Source organism: Rhynchophorus ferrugineus, unplaced genomic scaffold (assembly GCF_030347505.1).
Source record: "Rhynchophorus ferrugineus isolate W39M unplaced genomic scaffold, kcgeb_rfMv2 rfM9, whole genome shotgun sequence".
NCBI classification, from domain to species: Eukaryota; Metazoa; Arthropoda; class Insecta; order Coleoptera; family Curculionidae; genus Rhynchophorus; species Rhynchophorus ferrugineus.
Window position 1 is genome coordinate 23,627,014 of NW_027472588.1, and position 26,289 is coordinate 23,653,302.

Below are 26,289 nucleotides of genomic sequence, written 5' to 3' on the forward strand. Positions count from 1 at the left end.
TTTTTTGTAAAAATGACGATATCTTTATTACATAATTAATACATACTATTTTTACAATCACTATATCTTATAAACTAAAGCACAGTCAAATTATATATACTACCTAAAAGTCCATTTAAGGAAAATCCATACATAAATATTTTTAAAACAAATAAAATGTAATCATAAGATTGTCTAGTTTCCTTTTGTATTCGCTAAATAAGTGAAAAATTTACAATGTACCATAAATATATGCTATACATAAATGAATGATTTTAAATTACAAAAATATTAAAATTTCAAAATATACAGTCAAAAATTCGGTTAATTGCACTAATATATATTAAACATGTATATTATCTTTGGTTGAGATTTATAGTATAGCCAACTAAAATGATAACATACATCAAATAATAATTAAGTCACATCGAATCTTGCACAAATACAAAAATGAACACATGGAAACGAAGAACGACGATATAAACTTCGTTACTTAAGATTAATCTCGGTATTGCGGCATATTCATTCAATAAAATTTTCAGGTGACTTTATATCATTTAAAATAAATATTAAATTGTATATGGAACAATTGTATCATCAATAACAATGAAATCAGCCAATATTGAAATAACTACAACTATTTATTTATACAATTTAATATTATTGATGAGCTTTTTTATTTAAATAGTGGTTACATGATTATCTATTATAGGAAAATATATTATCTGTGCACAATATCTAAAAGCTTAAAGATATTTCTTATTTTTCTGGAGAGAAAGCAACCGCCGCTGTTATTTCCTGTAATGTAACAACCATACGATATATATTAAAAGCAGACTTAACGATCTACCTCATTCATTCTTGGGTAAAATGGAATTTGGTTCAATTAATAATATCTCGGATATTGATTATTATTGCTTTCTCATAATCCCGGAATTTCAAATGCATATATTTTGATCACAAAAATTAGACTATAAAATAAAAACTTTCAAGAATATATTAATGCTTCCGAAATTAAATATATGTTATCAATAATAGATTTGTAGTCTCTATTATTATTTATTGCCCTTCTTGACAAATTCAAATTTTAAGAATGTGCATAACATCAAAAGCAAAATCTATCAACATGAAATAAATCTCAATGTGTTAGGAACACATGGTCAATTAATTGTACATTGCAAAGCTTTGTGAGCATTAACAGCCGTACTATAAGTTAATCAATTTTCAGTCCAGTTAACACTATATGATTTAAAGTTTGGATTTATTCAGATATAAAATCAACACATATGATTTTCTAATATTTAAGAAATTTAGAAATATTTCTGAGATCAAACATGTTTATTACCAAGTTCACGTGGATGGAATTTTGATCAAAACTGGTATCTCCAAATTTGTCTAAGTCCATACTCACTAAAGTGAAAAGACAAAGTAAGTTTCTAAGTTTTTGGTCATTTAGTAGGTAGTAACATATAATATGTTTATTGTCTGATAAGTAAATACAATTAATTCCTATATACAATCATTTTAATTTAAAACAGACTTGCAAACATATCTACACAGATTTTGATTTTATTTCTAATATGTAACGGTTCAGTTTACTATGTGACTAGTCAAAATCCGTACTTATACAAGCATTAGTGTCCTTTTTAAAAGCATCACAAGTTGAAAATGCAATGAAATTATTAAAGTTGTTATGGCACAAAGAAAAGTTAGTTACAGGCTGGAACGGGGTAAATGCTTTTTAAATAGTTGAATCATATTTAAATATATACAAAAAAGTTTAGATGAGCTTATAAGGAGATGTAAATAGCATAGTTAAAATATCAGATATGATCTGTCTTATTTAAATATATTGGGGTATTGCACAAACGCTAAATCCACTAAATCTTGACCATATTAAACCAAAAAATGTGAATATATATTTGTACAATACATTTGTCCTGATAAACAAATGTAATGTATATAAAGATATATATGTAATACACCAATAATTTATACATATTAAGGTACTTTGCCATATCATATTTTTACCTTCATAAGTAAAATCTCCTCTCATAGTTATTCAACCAGTAATCAATAATGAATTGCATAGGAACAATTGATGTAACATTAGAATAACCTTTCTATAATTTCCCATAATTCATGGCGCTCACAAGAACAATTATTTCAGTTACATAAAATAGATAGGGATACTGATTTAGTGTCTAAATTTTTTAAAGCACTTGGGTATCAGAAATATGTAACATATGTTCTTTTTTTTTTCTTTTTTCTGAGTTAAGTTTCGATTTTCTTTTATTATTTTCTATCGAGATCAGATGAATCGTCTAATTTATCCCAATCGAAACTGGTCGGGTTATTTCTCCCACTCAACACGCCTAAATGCTTAAAACGTTCATCGAAGTCTTCGTCTCTAGACTTTAGCTTTTTGAACCTTGACATTAACAAATTTTTAGCAAAATTATACAGATCAATATCCAAACTGTTCAGTTCTCTAATTCTTGCAGTTTGCTCAGGTGTAAGAGTAGTTATCGTCGAGCTTGACAAAGTAGAATTGTTTTGTTCAAACGGAATAGCGAAACGGAGATTAAACGTCTCTTCAAAAATGTATTGGGAAATCTTTTGATATTCAGTCATGCCAAAGAAAGCCATCGACTGAAGGTTCTTCTTTGCACTTGCTAGCATTATTCTGTCTCTATCGGCTTTGGCCATATATTTCTGGTCATAACATCCTAAAAATTAATAAATACATGAATTAAATTAAACGATAAATTCTGTTGATGAATTATGAAAGTTATTAGGTTGTATATATTCTGAAAATTTTAACTTTAAAATGGTATTTATTAGGAAAAATTAAGGCAATTTATATTAATCAAAGTATTTTCCATAACTTTTACACGCTATTGCTAGTCTTTTTACAACAATACGTTGTTTAATTTGTTCAATTGTTGTTAGTAATACACAACACTTTCACCATATGCACAGCCAGCCTATATGACTATGAATGTTCCGCTTCAACATGGACGTGTATCGTCCCTCTATTTCTGACTCTTCTCAACTAACCCATGATATTTTGCATTTGGGATTACCGTGGTATATCCGTTTTTCAACATCACAATATGCCACTGAAAACTCTTCTTTGTTGCCTATAACTGCTATGTTGAAACGGTTTCAAATAAAAATTTTTTGGTCAATTATCTTGGAAGTTTTTAGGTTCTCCGGACTTTTCTTTATTCAATGACATCAAAATTGACACTTGATGGGCTCCGGCAACAGATGCCTTCAAATCAAACAATAAAAGTAATGAATTTCGAAAATGCAATTATGAACATTCCATGATTATGAAAACACTAATGAAAACTGTTTTTATGCACAGAATGCCAAAACCATCGAATTTCATAGTTGTTTACATTGAAATTTCACATTTTCTCCAATATATATCTCTGATCAAAATACATACAAACACCTAAAATATTATTGTTTTTTTTTAATAATTTTATAATAAATAATTCAATCTCATTAAATAAAATATATAACTGAAAATAAATTTAATATTATAAAACAATAAAAATCATGCTTTAAACATTTTTAGCCATGAATAACATTTTAAATCACTTTCGCAAGAATGGATAAAATGTATTTCACTGTCAATGGGAGGATCAAACAAATACCATCAATTTAAAAGTCAAATGAATGCAAATTACTACTTTCAGATATCAATACAATGCAGAATTCTAGGGGGATTAGTTTGTATGGTATAAATAGTATGTGCTTATTCAGTTGCTTCATTTATATTAAAACGTTAGGTTTAAAAACATAATGAAAAATCACCTCTGCTCTTTGATATCAAAAACATATACGTTCAGTCGAAGTTATTAATTTTTTTTCTAAAAATAAATGGACTAGGAAGTTTTATCCGCAAGCTTTAAATGAATTATTTAAGGATTTTTTGGTATCTTACCTACTAATTCCAGATCTGCAAGCATTCTTGTTTGTCTGTTAGCAGCCAAATTACTCTCACAACTTATAAAATCATCTAATTCCACACCTTCCCAATTTTCCCCTTCGTAACAAGGAGGTATTTCTTCCATTGTGGCAGCTCGTCCTTTACAAAAATGCCGAGAACCCTTCCAGGTTGCTCCTCGTTGGACATGTCTGAATTCTGATAAATACCTAAAAGAAAAATAACGGCTGGCTTTTATTGATAATTCAAAAATCGTAATTCTATCACAGACCTTGCTATGGGCTCCCGTAAGAGAGTAATATAAAAATATCTTCTTTTTACTACGTCTTCCAATTCATCTAACTTTTCATCGACACAGCCAGTCAGTTCCGTCCAATCGGCATGAAGACCGCATTTCCATCCAGTTGTATAGCGACTGAATAGCCAACTTTGATTCGAGTGAGGTCGGAAACAGTAACATCTTTTCCGTGTTAGTGGACATGTACAAGGCCGTTTTAGGTCCAAATCATGCACTAGATGTTTACCAAATGATGTACCACCTGTAACACGAACCGTATATAAGCATTCTAATTGTGTTCACTAGTTCACTATTGAAAAACTATTATCACTTTTTATAGTCTTCCAAGAATTTTTAACATATCCACTCATTCGCAAATGTCTCAAAACGAACTTTTAATTAATATTGAATTTTAATGATCTTGAATCCGTCCGCACAATTAGTTGAGCAAAGGGGTCAGTGATATCAAGATATATAGCTCAAAAAGCAGTAAAGCAGCTTCGGCAAGTTGATCTTGATATTAACTGGTGTCAGATAACAACAAACATTTTACACATATGGGTAAAATTATAACAAGGAAGGACGTCGTATGACAACGTATGATTAGAATAAACTGATTTTTAAAACATTCTTTACACTGATGAGGAATAAAAAAGCATTCTTTATAATCTGATTTCTTCCTGTTTCTTTCCTAGAACATCATAATACATGCATTTTTAATGAACCCGATTTCCTGTGACTCCAACTGATATCAGAGATATTGCTAATATCTCCTGATATGTTTGTATAAAAATATTAATATTGATTCGATGATTACGGAATAATTTTATTATTTTGAGAATAATTTTGGGTATAGATGTAATTTTGGTATACTTCCGCTTTAAGTTAAAATATAATTTTTTTGTAAATATTTTAAATTATTTCAATAATAAAAAATAAATATTCTCATCGCTACCAAGTATATATCTATGCATGTTTACCGCATTCATATCACGTATTAACTAGATATTTATTTACACAATTATTTATAGTTATAACCGCGTTAAATTAGAATAATTGATCCGAAATACTTCAAACCATACATACAGCATAGGTGTCTAGGTAGAAAAACGACGTATTATTCTTTGAAAACTAAAAATAAACAGGACGGAAGACGTTATTATTGGTGGACAGTGAAATGTTATTCCTTTTCTCGGCAGCGTTTCATCATTGTAGCTTAGAGACAATGAAATTATATTTACGTTGTGTATCTCAAAATCAATGTTGAACATATTATAAACTTATTATTTAAGGTCTTTACGTTTTTGTATCACGAATTAATTTCTAGTTTAATGATAGTTCCAGATGAACATTGGATTTTAAAATTTTGTTTTTGAAAAACATCTAAGTTATCGTTAAATTAATAAAAATGAGTCACAATTGAAATTAAGAGTCTTATTGCTACATCGACCTATATAGTAATATACAAGGTCACATTAAAAAATATTTTTTGAAAACGCTAATTTGTTATTTTGTTGTTTGTTAATTGAAGCAGTGATTAAAAATATGGAAATTTATTTTGAACTATCTATTTTGAAGGTTGGATAAAGCTGGCTAATAATTTATACCAACATAAAGCTTTCGATAAGGGGATATATTACGCGTTAGAATTAATTTCATTTCATTTAAAATAAAAAGATATGATTATTTAAAATATTGTCAATCACCAACTATAATTTTCCCCTCTTTCAAACGAAAAAAGACGGATAATTCCTGATCTTTAGATGCAGTTCCTGGTTTAACCTATTCTTGCAATCTTGCCTCAACGAGTTAACCGGAACAAACAGTATTTGGACGGAACAACACTTTTGAGTGTTTTGAGATATATATGAGATATGTGATCGGTTTTGAAACTTGTTGACGAACATTGCCGTGTTGAAAAATAATTCTGTAGGCTCTTTCGGGCGGACTATTCATGCTGTTTTTCCTTCAATTGGCGGTTCAAATGTATCAGTTTCATTCCCAATCTACATTTTTGAAATAACACTGATCGGCGAGATAAATACACTATTATATATTTCCCAAATTAAAATATATAATCTATAATATAGTCCCTATACAAATTCGTGTGCTTTGGTTCGCTTCAATCTTCTGATTTCCGAATTGTCTAGTAGCCGTATTGCAACCACATTCCATTTGGAGTCTGATCTGCTCTGCCTTTTGTCTAACATGATATTTCCAATTTAACCTACAATCAAGATTGATGCCGAGGTATTTAGCTGATTCTGCTTGAGGAATTGGACATCCGTCATGTGATATAATTAGGATTTTATTATTTCGCCGCAACGCAAAATTAACATGACCATATTTGGAGACATTAGCTGTATTTTTCAGTCTCTAGTCTATTTGTGGATCTTGTTGACTGTCAATTGTGCTTTTTCTACAACCTTAAGCAGAGATAAGTTTTTTGCCATAATACCTGTGTCGTAAGCAAATGTTCCAAATACTGTTTCTTTTGTAGTTGGTATATCGGTAGTGTCGAGCAGATACAGGAGAGGTCCCAAGACACGACCCTAGGCAACTCCAACCGAAATAGCTTTAAGGTGTTGAGAATCTAATCTTCATGCAAGACTAAATTTTTATATGAAAAGGTATGACTCCAGCAGTTGACAATAGTACAGAGGTAGCAATTTGCTCATCTTGTAGATTAGTCCCAAATGTTATATCCGTCCAAAAGCTTGTAAAACGTCCAAGAATATTGTGCTTTTTCAATAACCGCTGTGCACTTGATCGATTGTTGAGTAGTGATTTCTAAATCCAAACTGGAAATCTGGCATTTTTATAAATGGTTTAACACGTTTTAATAGCAGGTAATTTTCTAAAATTTTGATATTACAGGTAAGAGTAAAATAGCTGCCAGTTTTGCAATCTTAAAACATTCCGGAACGTGCTTTAGTCTCAAACAAGCACTGAATATGTATGTTATCACGATGATTGCCCTAATAATTGGTGTTTTAAATTTGCGATTTGCTTTCCCTGTCGAGTAATCGTTGTCTGTTTCCGGGCTTAATTCACTTACATACTTTTCAAAGCAATTCTGTTTATGTTGTTTTAAAACGTTTGATTTGTCTGATTACTAATTGTGTTAAACATTGTTTTGTCTATAGCATTTCCGGTTCTGCGCCATACTCTTCTAGACTTTTATCTTTATTTTATCATTTTCCTAATTCCGAGAAGGTAATTTACCTCATATTCTGATCTCTCTCTTGATGTTGGGTAGCTTCTTTTGCAGCTGACCGAATTTGTTCATTTATATTTCGGGTTACTCAAGATCGTCTATACTTTTGAGTCGTATGTTCAAACTGATTTGATGATTGATGCCTTTCGAAATATAAAAATACATTAGGTCTAGCATTTTATTATTGTCGGTGCACCAACAAGTGGATTCGCGCCCTGAATGATAATTACAAATCGTAATATTAATTGAGTAATTCATTTATTTTTTCAGGAATCGTGAACCCCAAGTTTTGTGTTTCACATTAAAGACCCCCCTACAATAAACCTTGAGCCTAATTTTGAAAATAAGTCTCTCTATTGCATTATTTTGTAACTTGATGGACAGTAGGGCCGTTTTTTCAATGCTAACTATCGTAATTTTTAATTTCGTCTTGTCATTACTGTATATTTTATTTTAAAATTAATTCTTAAGAACAAATTATTCAATTTTGTTTTTTTTTTGTTTGTTTTGGGAAGCTCCCGATTTTTCCCATTTTTTTACTCTGTAAATGAAGTGCAATATGAATTTATTAAATGACACAATTATATGTACCTAACCCAATAGCAGTGTTTGCCTTCAATCTATTTTAATATAATTTAGATTAAGATTGCTATAGCAATTGGAATATTAATTATTTATTTTATACATGTGATAATTGAAGAATATAAGTTTGTAATCTTAATAATGTTATGTTGACACCGAGCAATCACATATAAACTATTATATGCAAAAATATATGTAATTCTTATAATTTATAGATTAAAGCATTGAAAGACTATTGATTAATAATTCAATTAAATTTCTAGCAAATGATAAGTAACTAAAAAAATTTAATATAATATTTTATTTTTATTTTCCTTACAAATTTTTTTTTCGTGCAATGACAACATTGTTTAACGCTTCATGTAATGTCATATTCTAAGTGGATCAAAATATAATAATAATTGAATAATACTAATTAATATAACTATTAATGAGTAAACAGCCATGGGTAGATAAAAAATAAATCATTATCAAACATTATCTACCTCAAAACGCAACCTCAAATAATATGATAAAATTAAATTAAAATGTATAAAAACATCCGGTGGAAACAACTAAATGAATTCACAAAGAATATCTTTTTAATAGCGAAAATTTGTTAATAATACACAGAATTATCTAATAATGTTTATAATTCATAATCTGACTTATGTATCTGTTCAAACCACCGTGGAGTGCAGACGTACCTTTCAGAACGCTCTGTTGTAAAAAAAAAACATCTGTGTTACTGTTGGTGTCATAAAAGTGCCGGTCATAAAAAGTGTAAACCTAATCTCAATCATTCTAGGGCGAGAACGTGATTTAAAACGTGAACTATTGAACGTGAAATTTAAAATTTATTTTTTATAAGCAAGACTCTACCTTCTGGAAATTTTCTTTGTTATTTTCAGAACGGTAAATAGAGTGAGCAAAATATGACGCGCGTAAAAAAATTAAACATTTAATAACTATTAAGTGATCTGTATTGTTAATTTTAATACGTAATGGCTAATCCACAACATCTTTCTGTCGATTCATCAATTGAATCACCCGCTATTCGAAATAACAATCCAATGCCAATAACTGAAACCCCTCAAATGCACGAATGGAACACGGTTACAAACAAAAAATACTTAAGAAGTCCCGAAGAATAATTAGCCCGAAAACAGACGAAAATCAGCGACTATTGGCTTCAAAAACCCCTCCCAACATACAACAGTTTCAGTGCCCTGATAGAAGAGACAAAGAAAACCAGAACAACAATGAAAACTAACCAGAAGCAATTCCCAGACCACCCCAATAACAGTATATAAGGTAGGTGTTGCTAAACATCTGTATGACTTGCAATGTCTGACAACACGCAATATCATACTTCCAGACCAAAATCCGAAAATTTTTAAAAATTCGTCATAAAAGGACTACATCACGCAACGCATACAAACACAATTAAAACAGCCCTAGCTGAACAAGGCCACGAAGTTCTAAATATACATAAACGTCGTGCAACAAAGGAACCGCTGCCCATGTTTTATATTGATTTGAAGCCAAAGAAAATAATAAACATGTTTACGAGATTAAGTATTTGGACCACAATGTCATAAAATGTGGACCACAAATGTTAATGGCATGGGCATATGGGTTGGTTGGCATATGGGCATACCAAAACATACTGTCGCAAGTTGTATAGATGCGTGAAATGCGCAGGAGAGCATGCGACCAATAATTGCACACGCAAAACACGTGACGACAAAGTAAAATGCGTCAACTGAGACGGTGACCATCTTGCAAATTATAGGGGATGTCTAGTCCATAAAGCGTTGCAACGAAAACTGAATCCAGCACTGAGAGAAAAAAGAAACTTACAGCCATCAAAACAGCCCATACCATCTAACTCGCCTAAAACACCAATACAACACCCTCACATTCCATACGCACACGCAGTAACCAACAGTCAGACCCAACCTAATACACAGACAACGCCAATCACTACTGAACCTATAAGTACTATTAGTACATTAGAGGAAATGATGGGAAAACTTATGGAACAAATGAGTACAATAATGAATTTACTCACCGTCGTCGTTACCAAGCTAGCCTAATGACTGATAGCCACTACAGCAAATACAAAATAGTCGTCTGGAATGCTAATGAACTCCAGCAATATGCCAGGGAGCTTAAAATGTTTTTATATGAACAAAATATTGATATCATGATGGTATCCGAAACACATTTCACGGATAGAAATTATTTACGCATTCCGAAATACAAGCTGTATCATACAAAATACCCAGATGGATTCAGCGAGGAATATTTAGAAGCCACCCGTGAAACTATTGAAGAAGTGCATGGGCCGTTAACAATTAATGCTATATATTGTCCATCTAAACACAACAAGGCAGAACAATACCACGGTTTCTTTAACACGCTGGATAATAGATTCATTGCCGGAGGAGAATACAATGCAAAACATGTTATCTGGGGTTCTAGACTAATAACACCAAAAGGCAGAGAATTGGTTAAAGCAATGAAGGCACATAATTTACAGCATATTTCTACTGGTGAGCCAACATATTGGCCGTCAGATAGAAATAAAATTCCCGATACCATAGACATTTGTGTTATAAAAAATATTGATACCAAAACATGCAAAGCTGAATCATGCTTTGATCTATCATCTGATCACTCCCCAGTTATTATAACAGTGAACTCAAATATTCTCAACAAAACAAAATCACCTTCTTTGCATAACACTAAAACCAACTGGCCATTATTTAGAGAAAAATCAAATAGTTTGTTATCACTAAATTTACCTCTCAAAACAGAAAGAGATACAGAAAGAGCAGCAAAAAATATAATAAAAACTATACAAGAGGCCGCATGGTATGCAAAACCTAATAGAGCGACATATCAAAAGTTTAATTATACTTATATTCCATCTACAATTAAACAAAAAATTGCTGAAAAGAGAAAACTGCAAAAAACCTGGCAACAAATCAGAACAGAAGAAAACAAGAGAAAATTAAACAAGTCCACAAAAGAGCTGAAAGAGCTAATAAATAAGGAACAAAATCAAGGAATTCAAAACTATTTAGAAAACTTAACGCCAACTGATGCAACGGAATATTCTCTGTGGAAAGTAACAAAAAAAAAAGATTAAAAAACCTCAACAACATAATCCACCCATTAAAATTGACAACAATACCTGGGCTAGGAATGATAAAGATAAAGCGGAAGTTTCCACTAAACACTTAAAAACCGTATTTAATCCGTACCCCTCTGAAATACCCGCAACAGAAGAAAATAACATAATAGACTCTCTTAACACTCCGTTTCAAATGAATCTGCCACATAAGAAATTTACTGTTAAGGAAGTAAAACAAACAATACTTAAAGAAATCTATCATAAAAAAGCTCCTGGTTTTGACGTAATTACTGGAAGAATCTTGAAAGAGTTCTCAGGAAAGTACATCAAATTAATAACATTCATATTTAATGCCATACTAAGACTTAATTATTTTCCTAGCACTTGGAAAGTGGCTCAAATAATTATGATTCTTAAACCTGGGAAAATATCAGTAGACGTCTCCTCTTATCGTCCTATAAGCCTGTTACCTGTCATCTCAAAACTTTTCGAAAAACTATACATTAAGAGATTAAAATTAATCGCAGAAGAAAGAAATATTATTCCAGACCATCAATTTGGCTTCCGTAATAAACACGGAACAATAGAACAAATACATAGAGTAGTAAACCAAATTAACAAAAACTTAAAGGATAAAAAATATTGCTCCGCTGCATTTCTAGATATTTCTCAGGCCTTCGACAAGGTGTGGCACACTGGACTGTACGTTAAATTGAAAAAGCTTTTGCCCCATACGCACTTTTCAATCGCTGAAATCGTACCTCTTAGACAGACATTTTATTGTCAAACAGGGTTACGAATATACTGACCTACAGCCCATATATTCGGGTGTTCTGCAGGGCAGTGTTCTCGGCCCATTGTTATATCTTATGTATACAGTTGACCTAACCACCTCATGAAACACTACTGTTGCAACATATGCTGACGATACAGCGGTTTTATCATCGCACGAGGATCCAATATCAGCCACAAAAAACCTCCAATTTCATCTTAACAATGTCGAATTGTGGTTGAAAACGTGGCATATCAAAGCAAAGGAGACAAAATCTATCGATATGACATTCACCCTTTGCAGAAGAACATGTCCCTCAGTAAACTTGAGTAATCACGAACTTCCGCAAGCAGACAGCGTTAAATATCTGGGAATACATTTTGATCGACGTCTGACTTGGAAAAACATATAGTGACGAAACGCAAACAGCTTAAGCTTGAACTAAACTAAATGTATTGGCTGATAGGACGTAAATCTAAATTATCATTAGATAATAAGGTTTTGCTATATAACACAATACTTAAACCCATCTGAACCTATGGTATTGAACTGTGGGGTACTACTAGCAAATCTAACATAGATATCTCCCAGAGGTTCCAGAATAAAGTGTTGCGAGTCATTGTCGATGCCCCATATTACGTGTCCAACAAACTGATTCAACGCGATATCCACATAGAACCCATAACGAGTGTGATTCGAAGTGCTAGTGCGAAGTACTCTGAAAGACTATTAGTGCATCTTAATGCACTCGCCAAACAATTAAATGTGCGCGATGACAGTGAAGTGCGTAAGCTCAAACGCAAACTACCATACGAACTGCTTAATAGACACATAGAGTGAAATTTAATAATTTCTAGAATAAGTTAGAATAATCATTAGAATAAGTTATGATAGACTTTGAAATAAGTTAGAATAGTATCTAGAATAAGATTTGGATTATAAATTGTACAGCTGATCACTTACTGAAGTGATCTTCTACATGTTAGTATGGTTATATTATATAACGGAAATCAAACAATAATACTTATTGCCCACGGATAAATTGTTGACGTTCCAAGAGATTAATAAAAAATAATCTGGCTTCGTATTGATAATAAAACAGTTGTTTGGATGTATGTCTTAACTAACATGATACATGTGGGCACATTTTTAAAGTAAATAAACATTAGCGCCTTAAAACATTACAGGCGGCATAACACGTTAAAATTTATGAAATAAGAATATTTATTTATTATTCAGTCCAATAATAACTTTTTATTATATTAACACATATATTATATACAATTATATTACACCAATTAATTGATTTGGGATATTGACTACTGCTTATCGACCATCCCAAAGAGCATTTACCCAGACTAGTTACTTGCGTAACTAGGTTTTTCCAAGTTAAAATAAATCTATTCTCCAAATGGTATTCGAACCCGAGACTATTTCATCAGTATAAGGACTATATAATCGCATTAGCCACTGCGCTAGTAATAAAAATATTTTTAAAAAACTGTATTATGACAATTTTACTAAAACCCATTTAACCCAAAATTTTTTTCGGCGCTATCATTTTTTTTACCATTAGATGTATGGCAATGAACAGCAAATTACCAAAAACAGAACGAAACATGCTGTATGGGTATTCATAATGATTATTTTTACTGTTACTCTGTTTTGCTTGAAATTATTTCGAAAATAAACACTCGATTGATCAAATACACCGTGTTACGGGTGTAATTGAGAATACTTTTGAAAATAAAATATTTTTAACCAAAAAATTAAACCGCCTTCAAAAAAATAAATAAGGAACTCATAAGGAAAAAATTTAAAAATAATAAAACTTGGATTTTTAACATAAAAAAAAATTAAATAAAATATGTATCTAATAATCCTTGTAATAACTAAATAAAAAGAAACAAAAACCTTATTTAAACTATCCTCTACACGTATTTTATATTCTACTATACACACACAATTTGTTTTAATACCTACCTAAACCTATTTATCTATTTACAGTATTTTTTTTTACTACTACCTACTAACTACTTTGAAGTCGGTGCCGAACCCAAACTGTTATATTAATTTAGATTTGTTTTGTTGGTAATTTAATTTTTGTATGTCACAAAATTATATTTTCATTTTTGTATTTTTTGGGCTCAGCACTGACTTCAAAGTGATGAAAATGGCTTTTGCACTGAACGACTTCCGCTCAGCAATAACATTATACACAAATTCTGATTATTTTAGATAAAAAATATATGAAAACTTTGTATGTGACTTTGAAATTTGAGCGTTATTTACTGCCCATATTGGCCAACTGTTCTTGGGCCAATATTGTACTTACCATTTAAGGATATCTATATGAAGGAGTAATAGCCACATTTGCTGATAATACAACCTTACTCACTACAAGTAACAATATTGAGACAACTGTAAATAGAGTACAAACAACTGTCAATACCATTATTGAGTGTACCTATACCATTACATATATGAGATTCATATACAAGAAAATACATGCCAGTGATAATTGGTTCTGGAGTAATTCCATATGCGAATACAGCAAAATACTTGGGCATGACACTAAATGCCAAATTTAAGAGGAAAGAGCATAATGTACGTAATGAAAGAGCATTTTGCATAATGTACTATATTATAAAAATGGGATGATTGCTTAGACGATAAACAGAATAACTCCACATTAAATCATATTGCGACTGATCAAAGTGTATTTGTTGTTTGCTTGTCAATGCTTTTTGATTCTTGATATGTTTATTGTGTTTTAAATACAATTTTTTTTTGTGCATGTGGATAGTCTAGGAGTTTAATTTATTAGCCCATTTAAATAAGCTTTAAACAAATTATTAATATATTATGCATAAATTAGGCGTGACTTATATGGGACAAGATGAAATTGCAGCTTTTCGCTTTTATCAAGCAGCTAGTTGAGTGTAGGCGCATAAAAGGGAACGAGGTATATGGATATCTTAACCCGATGGAAGATTTAACCATGATTTGGCATTAACTTTGAAAATGCTAAGTTAATGTTCCTAGGTATCTACGAATTTACGGGCATACGTTTTCTAACAAGACAAGAAAATCATGATTGGGTCATTCTTTCCCATTCTAGAAAATCTAACAAATCAAGCTACAAAAAGGGATGTTTGATTCAGCCTTCTGTAACATCACGAGAAAGCTGAGAGATAAAACGCTGTTCTAACTGTGAAACCAGGCTCGTATCATCTACAGAGTCTTCTTACCATAAAATAAAGTCGTGAAAACTAAACAAGTAATTATCAACTCGTAAGGAAATAGCCGTCATCAAGGGTTACAAGGAAGCGTACAGTCTCCAGCACGAGGAAACGTGTTCTGTACCACTTGTAATACAAAAGAATCTCCGTTAAAATCTGTCAAATTGTAGGAGTAGATTCTGGAGAGCTCTGAGGCGTAGATTCTCACCTGGCATTACATACGAATATCATTGTAAGTTATTCACAGGGTTAACCTTCACCATTTTGTATTTGTACACAGTAATAGTCACATTTCAATAAGCCTTATTCAAACCTTTAGCGGTAATCTATTTTAAACTGCATACCATAATTACTTAATCTAACAGGTCAGTTGAAAAGTCCCCGGCTTGTCACATACATGGCGCTACTAGGATTAAATCCATATTTATTTTTTAGTTAGCGCTAACCCTCAAAAGATGCGTATATAAATTTGACAGCTGTCGGATCATTAATTTGTGAATTATAGAATTTTGAGTGAAGCAACTTTTGTTACTGTTAAAAAATGGATAAAAAGGAATTTCGTGCCACCTAGAGCGAACCCCGCGGGTAACGCTATAGTAGTTCTAAGTGCAGATCTGGGCTACGGTCTTGCCTTGCCAGATGAACCCACCCAGTACCCCAGTTCAGCTTCAAGGCGCAGCAAGAGTCCTTGATTTCATTATTCTTCAAAGCATAAATCGTTCTTTCGAAGTTCTAGTCCTTGACGAACTAGACTCTGATCATCGTCCGGTTCTTCTCAAACTCGGAAACTGCGCCACCACTCAAGTTCCACTGACAAGATTCAGGAAAAAGACCGACTGGAAGAATTACCAATCTCTTCTCCTGGAATCCGATCCAACTCCGAAAATTAATACTCCAGAACAGCTTGAGGAAGCCTCGTGATATTCAGTCTGCTCACGAACACCGACAGTGGAGAAACAACCTTCCCGCTCCTTTTAAACGTGAAATTCGCATCAAAAACGGTATATGCAGATTAGCTCGATTCACTCTTTATGCTGAAGAAAAAAAGGAGGCGAACCGAGCATGCAAGGGGGTAAGGAAGGCCATCTCGACCTGGCGAGCGATGAAATGGAACTCATTTCTCGCGAACCTAAGACTGGATGGTCCCCCTTCTTTCTGGCGTGTCTCCAAATGCCTCGTGGGGAAAATGCATAATGTCATCCCCCCCTGAAGTCAGCGGTTACAGGAAATTTCGCAGTCACTGACAATGAAAGCTCCTCGCAGAGACCTACGAGGCTCAGATGAAATACATCCAACCCTCAGAGAACACTAAAGTTAAAGACAACGACACTGTCATTAACGAATCCAAGTCCATCAAAAGACCAGTAACCTCAGCCTTTCTTCTCAACCATTTCGTGTCTCCAATGTCTCTACAGACTATGATCGGCAAACTTCAAACCAAAAAATCTCCAGCTTTCGACGGAATATCGATTAACCAGTTAAAAAAACTCCCGCATAAGCAGCTCGCGGAACATCATTAACTCCATCATGAGGCTGAAACATTGCCCGTCGTCTTGGAAACACGCACATATAGCGGTGATTCCCAAGAAAGGAGCGAAATCATCTCCATCTGACTACAGACCCACCAGTCTTCTCACTACCATTTCGAATTTTTCCGAGAGGGCAATACTCTACGCTCTCAACTCTTTCACAAAGGACAACAACATCATTCCTGATGAACAATTCGGCTTTTGCGCTCACCACTCATCCGTTCAGCAGACTATCCGTCTGGCCGCGCGCATCCATCACGCTCTTGACCAACGTAAAAAGCTTGGAGCAGTCCCTCTGGACCTAACCAAAGTCTTCGACAAGGTCTGGCACGGCGGTTTGATCGCAAAATGCGTGCGCCTAACGTCTCCCAGAAGATCTAACCACTCTCATCAAGTCCTATCTATCGAACAGATATTTCCAGGTCAAGATCAGGAAAACACTTTCCAGTCGAAAACAAATCGATGCTGGCGTACCTCAAGGTTCCCCGCTGGCCCCAGCCTTATTTAACCTATTTATTTCAGGTCTGCCGAGAAAGGAGCACATTGACGTCGAGTTTTACGCTGACAACACAGCTTTCTTTACGGCCGCCAGGTTCGAAGTTACAATTCATGAACGTTTACAGAAGCAGCTCGTGGTTCAAGTGGTTCAAAACCCGGGCCATCATTTTCCATAAGAAGCGTTACGCACTGCGCGTCTCGCAACTTAAGATCGACACCGCAATAATTCCATGGCTGGATAACGTCACGTACCTAGGTTTCCACTTCGACTGACGGTTCGGTTGGCATTCCCAAATCCAGAAAGCAATCCAGAAAGGCTCGGGGATAGCAAACCTGCTATCTTCTCTGATCTGCCCTTCTAGCAGACTTCCCATCTCCATCAAATGCTTATTTTACAAGATGTTAATTCGTTCCGTACTCCTCTACGGATCTAATGTCTACTTCAAGTTTGTTACACCCAACAAGGTCAAACGGCTTCAAGTTTTCCAAAATAAGCTCCTCAGGAAAATCCTATATGCTCCATGGTTTGTCAGGAATAATCAAATTCATAGGGAAACTGACACTCCAGAAATCAAGCACTTCGCATCTCAATCATTCCACCACCAACAACTCAGCTCAAGTTCTTCTGAAAGCGCACTTGTTCGCGACATGTTGGGATCTTAGCACCGCGTCACCCGTAACTCTTACGACACCGTAAGTTGCTAACCTCCCCCCTTTTCCAGGCTGAAACAACCTCATCCGTCGCTGCAGTCATAACTTTTGATCCCATACGACAGTATCCAGTCGTGTGTTAACTCAAGTTCGCAAATCAATAGAATCGCCGGGTCCTCATGCCCAATAACGGCTGACCGATCAGCGGATGCCATATCCCCAAATTAATGCAGTAGCAGTAGCGATCCACAGGAGTCAACTGTGAGGCGGTTTCGGTTTAGTGTATTGGTAAGCCCAGAGGCAGACCCACATAACCCGGTCCAACTTGTCACTCCAGGGCAAGTCTCCGCGACCACGTATCCTCCATGCATTCCACCGGCTGGTTTTACGCCAGAACAAAAAAAACCCTTGAAGGGAATTATGTTGAATAAAAAAAACGAATTTTGTCAACAAAAATGCGTATTACTATGGTAGGCCGGTGACTTTTCAACTGACCTGTTAATATATCTTAAAAATTGGTAATAATAAGTAAGTTGTACATAAATAGATCACTTAAAACAAATGACGTCTTTATGTAGATAATGTACTTGTACAACTGAGTTGCACAAATATATCCAATACCAATAAGTTCTTTGCGCCATTGTTAACACGCCATGGTATGTTACAAATGAGAACATCCACAAAGATCTAAGGGTACCAATGATCAACTAAGAAATTAAACGGTTTACTGTTAAACTGTAACTAATCGACTACTCATCTAGTATAACTTTTCAACAACAGTGGACCTACCCAGAGAGTAAAAACAATTTCGTGTTTTAAACGTATGTAGAGTGCTCCAGTGGGAATGCATCCATTAAACGCTAATTAAATTTGGGTCTGAGATCTTAGATATGGATTTATTAAGCAAAAAAATACGAGATAACGAATGAAAAATTACTAGTAGTTGTAATATGGGTGCTATGTGCGTTTTATATATGAATGGCAGGTACATCCTTATTTTTTAATAAAAAATAAATTGGTTATCGTCCTTCCAATAAAACAGACAATGCACGCCATAGATAGATAACGTCTAATATAATATCAATTCGTTCTAAATTCGGAGCGGATTTTTCCTTTCCTTCATTTTCCCCATTTCACCCCAATTAAAAAGAAACATAATTATGTCTGATGTGTCGGGAACTGACACTGTTGTCAAATGTTTGCAAAATTCGTTGTAAACCTGCAAACGTCGTGAACTTGAATTTCAAGTTAATGCGGCCAAATGGATAGACTATATTAGTGGATATTTTGCAGTAAGACGTCGTAACAAGTATGAAAATTATGCTTCTTGCCATCTATCAAAAAGATGAACATTGAGTCAAAATTATAATTCTGACGAACACTCTTTCACAAAGAGTTTATTTTTATAATAAAATGCAATTAATTTGGACCTGCTGCTCAATTAAATTAATTAATAACAGTTTAAAAGTTTAAACGGTCGACAGATGTCGACAAAACAAATATGGTCACCACAGTCAATAAACATCGGCCCACCCTTAATGTAAAACCCTAACATATATATTTTCAAAAAAAGGAAATACCATCTTTGTTTCCTTTATCTGCCTAGATAAGACGGCTTAAGTTTATACGCATCTCAATTATACTTCTTTACGATTAAACTATTTGTACTTGTTGAAAATTATTTTCCATAATTATTTCCGATTAAGGCTTCGAATTATTAATAATTATGGCGATAGCCAGACCAACATAACCTATTCCAAGGTTACAAAAGACTATTTTTACAAAACCTATTAAATTTTCATGTCACGTCCTCTGCGTTTAACGTGGTCTACGCTGTTAGAATGCCTAAGTTGGATGATTTAAATTTTACAAGTCATTGGCCAAGACGCCTTTACTATAAACAAGCAAACAAAACAGCTCTTCTAGCCTCACAAGTAAATTTAAAAATTACAGTAGCCCGTAAAATAACATGTGTTTGGTTGATGCAATTCATGTGTCAAAATGTAAACATTTGAATATATAAATATACTGTAAAATACAATTAATCAAGGGGTTATTGTGTTTGATTTTTTTATATTGGCTTGAATCGCATTGATTAAAATATGTGTAGATTCATAATCAGGTCTATAATACATTTAACAGGTCAATTGAAAAGTCCCCGGCCTGACACATAGTGGCGCTACTAGAATTAAATCCATATGTTTTTAGTTAGCCCTAACCCTCAAAAAATGCGTGTATAAATTTGACAGCTCTCGGATCATTAGTTCGTGAATTGTAGCATTTTGAGTGAAGCAACTTTTGTTATTGTGAAAGATAAAATGGATAAAAAGGAATTTCGCGTATTGATAAAATATTGCTCTTTGAAGGAAAAAAATACAGTTGCAGCATGAACTTTGACAAATAATTGTATCGTTCATATATTATTCTTACTTGGAAAACCGATAAAAAACCTTAGTAACTGTTTTTTCCCGGAATCAATGTTGGAACCAAAATACCCAAATCGTTCATTCGAATTCCTCATGAATAACAGTCTCCGATAAGATTCACATAATTCATGGACAACTTCGCAATAGAAAATATATAACAATTTGATAAAAATTTAAATTACTACCAAAGTGCTCTAACGCTATCTATTCCATGTTCATCAATATTTATTTTATTGGTATCGAGGAGCAAAAATAAACACAGCAGGCAGGTGGAGGAGAGAGAAATTGTGGCAACTTTGGACACATATTCACAAAATCATAACCAATCGATCCAGTTGTTCAACACTGTTTCCAATAGATTACCAAACAACAACTACGTTATTATCATTAAACCAGACAAAGTACCAAATATTAATGAAGCTACAATTGTTATAGCTGGCGATCCATTTAATCGTCGTCGTATACATATACTACGCAGAGATAAGACAGCGCATATGATAAAAAAACATACGATGAAAGATAAAAAAGAATAATTTTTCTTATGATGCTTTGAAATATTCATTGATATTTTTGAAAGAATATGGTACAACATATATATTTCTTGCACACACAACACATAGATGGAGTTTTATTGCATTCAACGCTTTTTCAGTTAGTACTAACCTTCAAAAGAAAGCTGATATATTTTAATGATATTCTACTCATAAGTTTGTGAGTTATTGTGCTAAGAGTCACGCTACTTTTGTTATTTTCAAAACAATGGATCAAAAACAATTCCGCGTTTTAATTTTACACTGCTTCTTGATGGAAAAAATACCGTTCAAGCGAAGCAATGGCTTGAAAAGTGTTATAAGAACTCCGCTCCATCAGAAACAACAATAAAACGTTGGTTTGTTGACTTCAAACGTGGTCGTAGTGACATCGATAGAAAACATCAACAAAATCCACAAAATCTTTTTGAATGATCGAAAAGTGAAGTTGCGTAGTTAACTAACATCGTAAAGATATCAAAAGAACATATTGGTTTTACATTGAATGCGTATTTGACTATGAGAAAGCTTTCAAAATGATCGCCATCTGAGTGGCGAGCAACTGGTAAACTTCGCCCAAAGCGCCACATCAGCGCGCAACAATTGTCTGGAAAGGTTACGGCCTCGGTATTTTGGGATATTCGTGGTGTAATATTCATCGACTATCTTTAGAAAGGAAATAGCATCAACAGTGAACATTATACAGCGTTATTGGAGCGTTGGAGGCCGAAATTGGAAAGAAACGGCAGCATAAGGCAAAGAAAAAAAAAGTTTCATCAAGACAACGCACTGTGTCACAAGTCAATCAAAACAATGGCAGAACTACATGACTTGAACTTCGAATTGCTCCTACATCCATTGTATTCGCCAGATTTGGCTTCCAGCGACTACTGGCTGTTAGCAGATCTCAAAAAATATGCTCATCGGTATGAAATTTTGCTCGAATGGAGCTGACATGTTAGAGCGGCACTGGAATAATTGTGTGGCTCTTTTTGGAGATTATGTTGATGAATAAAGCCAATTTTGGGCAAAAAAAACGCGTTTTGTTTATTGCGCCCGTGACTTCTCAGCCCGTGTGTTATTTATAGTCATAGATGATGTAGATATGCTGCCAAATTTTTAAGATTGTTTTGTAAAATTTACTGTTTCTAAAATTCTTCAACATATTAGTAATAATAACTAGAGATTATAGAGCTCCAAACCTTGTATACCAAAATACTAAGTTAATGCGGCAACATTACGTCGTGCTGACGTCATAAATTTTGATGACGTGAATTGGTGGTTTTATTGTATATACTACATGTTTTTATTGTTCAGGCGTAGATGAGCATACCGATTGATGATCTGTACCAATCAAGATAATAATACTCTCCGATGCCGCCAGCAATCAATACATTCTGATCGATTACGATATATTATATTTAAACAGGCAAGATTTCGTTCAGAGGACTGCATATATTTGCCTGATGTTATCATTAGTAACGTAGATGAAACAACTGCTATTGATATTACATCGGTACTGCATATAGTCTATCCACAATAGCAGTGTACTCACGTCATCAAAATGCATAATGTATTGCCTATTACAGTTTGTAAATGCTTTTTAATACCAGACAACATTCTCATTTTATTCTCGTTAAAAAGAGATACAATGCTGTCTGATATATATGAACATGTAACCGAATCAGCCTGCAAAAGTCGTTTGCAAATGTCTGTGAAATTCTTCAGAAATTAGCGATAAGAGGTTATAAACCGGCAAACGTTGTTTCGGCCATTTGCTTGTTTTGATAAATTTCAAATCGCTGCTTAATATATGTAATTACTCTGGTTGAAAATGCGGAGGCCAATAAATAGATAGTCAGAACCAGATTAGGAATAGGGGCCTGTTCTTACCAATAAAATGCATTAGTGAGGTAAGTATTGATACTATTAAATATTAAGCTACTGGGGTTTTTGTTGGAAATATTTTTATTGTATTGCAGCTACACTAAATATTAGTATAAATACTATGATTAAAATATCTCAAAGAGAAAAACAATATAGCTTTGGATTTTAATTGAACTTTATTAATCCTATTTTCGCGACATATAGTTGGTGTATTTCAAAAATACACGAAATTTTTTAAAACATATTTCCAAGCAAAACACACTGCTTCACGTGTATCGCATGTATTACAAAATTTAATTACCTTATTTGCATTGCTAATTATTTTCTATGCAACTTTTATATAAACGCTGGCGGTAAGATTAATCTTTAAAGTCGACGGTATAACAACTATTTCATGGTAAAAAGACACAGTATTTACAATTTAAATAATAAGCAATAAAATATTTAAAACATTAAAAATTAATTTCTTCTTTTAATATTCAAACTGGCTGGTGAACAACTGACACAATTATATGATAAAATTGAACTTTTACGATATAGACAAAGATAATTATCAAAACATTTTCCATTATAAATTAATTATCAAATTCATTAATAAGGAAGTACCTATTTCTAGACCGCAATGATAAGAGTAAAAGGTATTCATATGCAATGTTATCTGATGTAAATAAAAACAGTATATATCTAACTCTTATTTCAAATAGCATTATTGTGAGTCTGAATAAACATTAAACGTTTACCCTACGTCTTAGGGCTGTCACTACTGTTTGATGTCAAACTAGATTTTTCTAAATCTTTACCAGTACAAGCCCGAATGATTTGATTTCAAAATACACTATCTTAATCTGCTAAGTACGCATTTTATTCTTTACAGCATCAATACAAACACTAATTTGATACATAAACATTTTAAATAAATAAACATATAACATAGAACATAATACTGTAATTAACTTAAAACAAACGACGAAAAATGAAATGGCACAAAAAGAAGATCACAAAAAACAATCAAATACATAAGTTTAACCTACAATAGAGTGTTCATCACTGGGGTGTGGGGTCATTATAGCTTATTTCATTTAGAAAAAATTTAAATACTGTTATAAACGATATTCTGAGGGTTATAATTTATGAATATAATCTAAATATTGTAAGAGCATTATTATATCCTGAATATTTAATTGCAATAAAATTAATAGTAAAACCATTGTCAAGTTCACACAAATACATATATTTGTAAATATATACATGTTAGCAAAAGGACATTTTTATAAGATAAAAAAGCCAACTCAAACAATGAAATTAATGTAGATGATCATTGATAAAGCCAAATTAATTTTAAAAAAAACACAAAATTTGACGACTCACTGGCAGTGATTTTGTCCTTATAAGACCAACTTGGGCGATCAGGATAGATCATTCAAATTCAGGCAAGTTCATTTTGACCAATTAATTGATCACATTGTAAAGTGTAAAAAAGGTACAGCCCAAAAACCTGATGAAAAATATATAATATCAATTTAAATATGATCATAAATGTTCGATATTAATCTTATAAGGCGTCGCGTTGGCGCCAGTTTTAAAACAAAAAAAATCGTTTATATTTATACAGCTCTATTATAAACAAATTCCTATTATTAGTTCTTCCGGGAAAAAGCACAACTGATAATTGCACTAGAGCCGGACTTGGGAGTATCTTCCAATGTGGCAACGGTTATTTTTCAAGGAATATTTAGATTGATCTGATTCTCAAAAAAACTTCTATTTGAATAAATACTGATTAAAATTGAAAAGTAAGATATGCAAAATCACGTGATTGATGATTACAGTTATGGTGTACATTAAAATATTTATTAATGTTGTAATTACACATTGTTGTAAAACACTTGTCAATGGAAGAATCCGTCACTGGAACTGTTGGCGTCGATGACGGTATTAACAATCAATAAAATAGCGGTCGCCATTCGGCGAAATTCATCAAATTTTTACCAACATTAAAGGCGACAATTTTGTTATAAATTATTTAATTCAATTCAACACAAAGCTTTAGGCCCAAAAATTGTATCGTAAATGGTAGTTACCCTCTATTTTACTATTTCTTTTTTATTAGCAATTACTATTTAATATTTAGAAACATAAAATTTATCAAATGTTTTCTTAGTTTTGTTGAACGATAATTATTTTTACCTGTTTTTTGCATGTGCAGAAATACCATGACATCATGTGAATCCATATCAAAGGAAAAGTCATCGTTGAGCATATCATCGTAGCTCAATCCTATTTTATTTTTTTCCAAAGCCAGAGGCTTTCCAATATTGTCATCCATCGACGGAATCGGATTTTTCAAAGCACATACCTGAAATATAACAAATTATTTAAGGAAAAGTAACCTAATATATGCATTGTATTTGTTATAGTGCATTTTTAGATGCTTTAAAATCTCTTTTAAACGGATCTCTTAAATTAATTAAATCCTAAGTATCAAAATTTTAAAAAAGTTTATTTGACTTACTTTTAAGAGATAACTTTCAAATGGCCTTTGACCCTGGCGTTTAATTTGTTAAAGAATTAAAGAAAAAAATAAAACTAATCATTTATTAACCAATGATATATGGGTTCACATTTATGAGATCATGAAAATACTTGCCAACTTGACTTGGGTATACTTCTTTTAATATATTTAAACTGATTTAAATATTCATCTACTTCCTATATTTTAACATCTTAAAATTTGTTTTTTAAATGTTATATTTTTAGGCAAACTATTAAGCAATCTCTAATAATAATTTCCACGAATAATTAAATTGTCTTGAGAAAACAAATGACTTCAGAAAATATGTTATTGGTAGAATAATATATTAAAATATAATTTTTAATTACTTCATTTAATTGTATATTTTTAACTTTTAAAATAATAAATATTTTATTATATAATGAAACAACTATTGGTAGCGATTTTATAAAAAGTAATAAACGTTCATAATTTATGTTATTTATATTAATATTATTTATATTTTTATTATACATTATGTACAAACTTTACATATTTCAACATTTGATCAGATTATGTTTGTGAGAAAATATATTTTATTATAGTTTTTTATTTTCTATTAAAAATTTTATATTACAATATAACATAAATAATTTTAATAAAACAATTAATTCCGATTAAATATACCATGTTTTTTATGTAATGGATTATTTTATTTAAAAACACTGTAAAAGTACTTACTTTTTCAGGGCAAAAATAACCGAATCCAAATATACCAAAAAGACACAAAGCCAGGCAAAAAAGACAAATTTGCTTTAATCGCAACGATTTTGCTTCCATTTGTTTACTTTGATAAGTACCATTAGGCAACAGAAGTGTTATGTCACTGTCTAATACTTGAACAGATACGTTCTTCATAATTCAATCCATCGAACTTGATTTTAAAAATGTACAACATTTCTTAGCAACCACATCTCAACCATTGTTTATATCTGAATACCATTTATCAACTAGTAAGACAGTGACAACGATGACATATTATCAACGTTCTTAAAAATAATTTGGCCTTTGCAATATGATTTTGACATTTGATTTGTTTAATTATAACATCTTATTTTTTTGTATT

At 32.5% G+C, this 26,289-nt stretch overlaps 1 protein-coding gene across 1 annotated transcript; it reads right to left on the bottom strand.

Moving 5' to 3' along the window:
• Nucleotides 1-26,289, bottom strand: Hs6st (Heparan sulfate 6-O-sulfotransferase). Its single transcript, XM_076415399.1, has 5 exons — nt 25,905-26,289; nt 24,860-25,028; nt 4,212-4,479; nt 3,938-4,149; nt 1-2,708 (listed from the first exon to the last, which is right to left on the bottom strand). The coding sequence occupies exons 1-5, from the start codon at nt 26,079-26,081 to the stop codon at nt 2,275-2,277; spliced, it is 1,260 nt and encodes a 419-aa protein (XP_076271514.1). The 5' UTR covers nt 26,082-26,289; the 3' UTR covers nt 1-2,274.